This window comes from Citrus clementina, unplaced genomic scaffold (genome assembly GCF_000493195.1).
Source record: "Citrus clementina cultivar Clemenules unplaced genomic scaffold, Citrus_clementina_v1.0 scaffold_3, whole genome shotgun sequence".
Taxonomy (NCBI): Eukaryota; Viridiplantae; Streptophyta; class Magnoliopsida; order Sapindales; family Rutaceae; genus Citrus; species Citrus x clementina.
Genome location: NW_006262339.1, coordinates 4,530,352 through 4,535,114, shown reverse-complemented (window position 1 = coordinate 4,535,114; position 4,763 = coordinate 4,530,352). Strand labels below are relative to the sequence as shown.

General features: G+C 40.4%; 1 protein-coding gene across 1 annotated transcript in view; it reads right to left on the bottom strand.

Moving 5' to 3' along the window:
- Window positions 1-2,426: 2,426 nt before the first annotated feature.
- The window catches only part of LOC112100280, a 13,038-nt gene continuing 10,701 nt past the window's right edge, over window positions 2,427-4,763 (bottom strand). Inside the window, exons 2-9 of the mRNA XM_024189261.1 lie at window positions 4,616-4,753; window positions 4,423-4,527; window positions 4,124-4,339; window positions 3,868-4,038; window positions 3,351-3,782; window positions 3,170-3,265; window positions 2,943-3,071; window positions 2,427-2,825 (exon numbers count right to left, since the gene is read on the bottom strand). Of these exons, the coding sequence (XP_024045029.1) occupies window positions 2,427-2,825; window positions 2,943-3,071; window positions 3,170-3,265; window positions 3,351-3,782; window positions 3,868-4,038; window positions 4,124-4,339; window positions 4,423-4,527; window positions 4,616-4,753 (1,686 nt within the window). The remainder of the gene's footprint in view (window positions 2,826-2,942; window positions 3,072-3,169; window positions 3,266-3,350; window positions 3,783-3,867; window positions 4,039-4,123; window positions 4,340-4,422; window positions 4,528-4,615; window positions 4,754-4,763) is intronic.

Below are 4,763 nucleotides of genomic sequence, written 5' to 3'. Positions count from 1 at the left end.
AAGGACAATATCGCTGCAGCAATATTACTCTCCAATCCACGACAATTATGACAACATTGATGATAATGGCGTTACGTTACAGGATGTTGGAGCAACGGTATTTCCAATAACAACGTCGTTGGAGCAACAATATTCTCCGTATCACAACAATGATTTTCGGGACAATGATGATTTTCATAATGAGACAGAGGGGGATAATGTTTGTGCAGAACCTTCTAATAATACAAGGCGGGGCACTCGTTTCAATAATGATGGTGATGATGGAGGAGCCGGTCCTTCGAATGTTCCGTCGTTTCAGGATGAGGATGAGTGTGAAGACAATACTCCTATGAATAACAGAGGCAATAGACCTATTCCTTCTATGGTTCGATCGAGAAGGAGAATTGACCCCCTTACAAGTCTTGCTCCAACTTTACCTTCGAACATGGTTGCTCCAAGCTTTGTTAGCAGTTGTGACTCAGATGATATCAGCGTGGGTAAGCTATTTGCTGAGAAGAATGAGCTTATATTACAACTACGCAAGGTGGCCTTTAGAGATAAGTTTGATTTCAAGATTGCACGGTCTACTACGACACGTTTCGAGGCTCACTGTTGTTCAGAATCATGTAAATGGCGTATTCGAGCAACTAGAAGTTCGAACGAGCAACATGTTCCTTGGGTGGTGAAGAGAATTGATAATGTACACACTTGTCATAATGAGGTATTGGTTGATGGACGTCATCAACTAAGGAGCCGGGTTGTCGGTCATATTATCGCAGAAAAATATATTCAAGATAAGAGGATTTATACTCCCAATGACATAAGAGCAGATATGCAACAGGAATACGGTGTTCAGTTAACATACCAGCAGGCATATAGGGCGAGAGAAGTTGGTCTTGAAATAGTACGCGGCAACCCTGCAGAGTCATACAACTTGCTCCCTAAATACTCTCACGTACTAACTACAGCGAATGAGGGTACAGTCACTCACCTCGAGCAGGATGGAGATGGTAATTTCTTGTACTATTTTGTAGCACTCGGATCTTCCATCAAGGGGTTTATGCAGTACATTCGGCCTGTCATTGCTGTAGATGGTACTCATCTGAAGGGATTATATCGTGGAAGCATGTTCGTGGCAACATGTCTTGATGGTAACAATCAATTGTATCCGTTAGCCATTGGGATCATGGATTCAGAAAATAATGATGCTTGGGAATGGTTTATGATGAAGTTACATGGAGTGATTGGTGATAGACCTGAGTTGGTAATTATCTCTGATCGATGCACTGCCATAAGGAGAGCCGTTCTTAAAGTATTTCACAATGCAACTCATGGCGTTTGTTTTTACCACGTCAAAGGTAACATTAAGTCACAATTTAGAATGTCCAAAGCTCTTTGGGATGAATTTGAGCCTGCCTTTATTAATGCAGCAAAAGCATATGGCCACGAGGAATTTAAGAGACAACTTGAAAGGTTGTGGATGATCCACTCGGGTGCGGCTGATTACCTAGAAAATAATGTCGGTACGTGTAATTGGGCAAGGTCTCAGTTTGAAGGTAGGAGGTACAACATTCTTACCACCAACATCGCGGAGAGTGTTAATGCTTTCATGAGGGAACCTCGAAAATTTCCTGTTACTCATCTTGTTGATCACTTCAGGAAAACATTGCAGCAATGGTTTTATGATAGAAAAATTGTGGCTGAATCCATGACTACTCGGCTAACAACATGGGCGGATGAAATAGTCACTGAGAGGAGAACTATAGCTGAAAGAATGATAGTTCGGCCGGTGTCTCCGCATCGCTTTCAAGTTATAGGCGGTGGGCTTAAGGAAGGGTTGGTTGACTTGCAAAAGAGAACTTGCTCCTGCAGAGTGTTTCAGCTTGATCAGCTTGTGTGTGCTCATGCAATTGCCGCGTGTCTAACACACCGGGTGGATTTTATTAACCTTTGCTCGGACTTTTACACTACAGAATCGTTGGCGATGGCTTATGCACAACCAGTGGAGCCAGTTGGTGATGTGGCTGATTGGGAAGTTCCAGATGAAATTCAGGAGCTGCAGGTATACCCACCAGTTGAGGCACCGCCACCTGGACGTCGTAAAGAGCGCAGAATACCCTCGGCTGGCGAGGACGTTGACCGGCGAACTGTAAGATGCGGCCGGTGTCATGAACTTGGCCATAATCGTAAGCGATGTAAGAATCCTATTGCATCGACTCGAAGTTAGTTGTATTTTGTGTGTTATTCGTTGGTTAAAACTATTATTGTTTTTGTGTTACGTTGGTTAAAACTGTTATTGTTTTTTGTATTTCATTGGTTAAAATTGTTATTATTCATAAAACTTTATTTTATTTTAAAGTTCAAAATGTGAGGCATTAAAATTATATAAAATTAAGTGCGGAAATTAAAAAAAATGTAAATTTCAACATTGAAATTACTACATAGGTCTACAATATAATATCGTCATTAAATATATCAACCGCAATCTTCTTTCTAAAGTACTCGACATGACTAGCGTTAAACTCCAACCTAAGCCCGAACATTAAATACATCGTAACCATCAATACAAAAACACCGCAATCGCCAGTTCCAGGCTCTTGTTGTGGCGCGCTCTTAACTGCGATAACTTTCCACGGGTCTTCACTCCGCAACTCAGGTCGTATATTGTAGAAGCCAACATATTCCAACCAGCGAGGGAATATAACTTCAAGTGGCTTGAATTTTAACTTGTACCTTTTGTCGTCGCGAAATGTGAGTAATGAGTCATAAATCCAGACTTTATTTTTCCGAAAGTCAACTCGTGCTAGTACCCAATGCGCGCCGTCCAAGTTAACAGGGATGAGTAACTGCATATAAAAATTTAAAAACATGTTCGTTATATATGAAATTGAAATACAACAAAGAAAAAACAACTCCTCGAATATTTTCATTATAGAACATGTGAAATGTAATAAAATACATACCATATCGACATCCGTCATTGATTTTGACATTGTGTGCTGTCGCCCACACAGATAACTATTCAAGCGGTCGTCGAATACCATTGAATCGACTGCACAATTCCCGTTATTCCATAACTGATTCAAGAACACCTAGTACATAGATAACCAAGAAATGCATAAATTAATTAAACTTAAAGGCAATAATTAAAGAAATTAAATAGTATTTGTAAGTTTTGTCGGCACGTTACCCAAAAAAATGTGTCCGTATGTGTGACACGTTGGAGTAAGGCATTTGGATACTGCCGTTGTTTCCTGCTAATCAAGCAGAGATACTCGTGAATATGCTGTAGAGAAACAGAAATATTACGATTTAAAAAAAAATTATACACAAATACACAACAGTATACACCACGAGGAAAATATAAATACCTCATCGCCTAGCCATCCCATCGAAGCTATCCCCAAAATTATTTGAAAGAATGACCGCGGGTGCTGGACGTTCCGGCGGACTCTGATATCACCAGTGAACCATCGATCAAACTCAGCAAACCAACTAGAGTCCTCCAATCCTCTCAGCGGATTTACATCCACACTCGTACTCATGTCAATCGCATGCTCCATGATTTGGGGTCGAGGTAACCTCCGGACGTTCTGTCCTCGCCTGACCGGAGGAATCATGTAAGGACTGTTATAAACATACGACGGTATGTACGCGCGGCCGAACTTACTAACGCCCGGAGGCACCTCTGTGAACACCTGCACGCTCTCCCCACTAACATCCCCGTAGAAACTAACCAATGACGTGGGCGTAGACAAATTTTCATTGCCCACGTCAGTATACACTCCATAGTCATCCGGGGCCTGTACAATCGCCAAAAAGAACATATTAAATAATTATCAAATTAAAAGTTAAACGAACATAATTATTTAATATAAATTAGCTTACCGCATACGAGCGTGCAGTGGGAGAATCCTTATTTGGACGTTTAGAAAATGTGTCGATGAAGCCAACAACGGTTTCTTTAAAATCTTTTAATTCTGACTTTATTTCATACACGTTACGATCAATCTTATCCAGCCGTCGTCGTACGTAATCATTAAACTGCTTTGTCCTCGACTAATACAAAAGAAAAAAATAAAACTTTAGAATAACAATAAAAAAATAATAACCAAAGTGAAAAATATCGTATATTATTTATAACCTCAGAATCCCGTGCGTCATCAGAGTTGTCTGTTTGCTGCTGGTCATCAACAGCCACCTCATCCTCAAAAGTGTCATGACGCTGCTCAAAAGCGTCATGACGCTGCTCAAAAGTGTCATGACGCTGCTCTGGTATTGGGTTTGGTATGTCGTCATGATCGTCATGCTCGTCCGATTGTCTTGTAACCGACGGCATCGCGTTGATTGAGGGTTGGTGCTGTATAAAGTATCATTTAAAATTACTAAATGAAAAGTCAAAAATTTCGATAAAAAAAATTTTTGTACTTACAGTATACCGACCTTATGAACCCAGTCTGGAATGCTTGGCAAGTAATCCTTCACAGAGAGCCAATATTTTCTGCTACTCTCCTTTGAATTTGGCTCAAGAGTTTGTAAAACGTCCGTCTGCCATAAATTTAATTGAAAAATTTAAGTAAGTAAACCCAACTTAAATTTAGTAAAGTTAAAAAAATAAGTAATACATATTACTTACAAGACGAGATTCGTCGTTGAAGAACGAATAAACCTCCGCAAAGTTGATTCTCGAAGACGCCATAGGCTTCCATTGCAGAATGCGGGGAATCTTACTCTTCGTTTTGACGACCCATGTTGATGGTAACCCTCGCGATTGCTTCATAAAT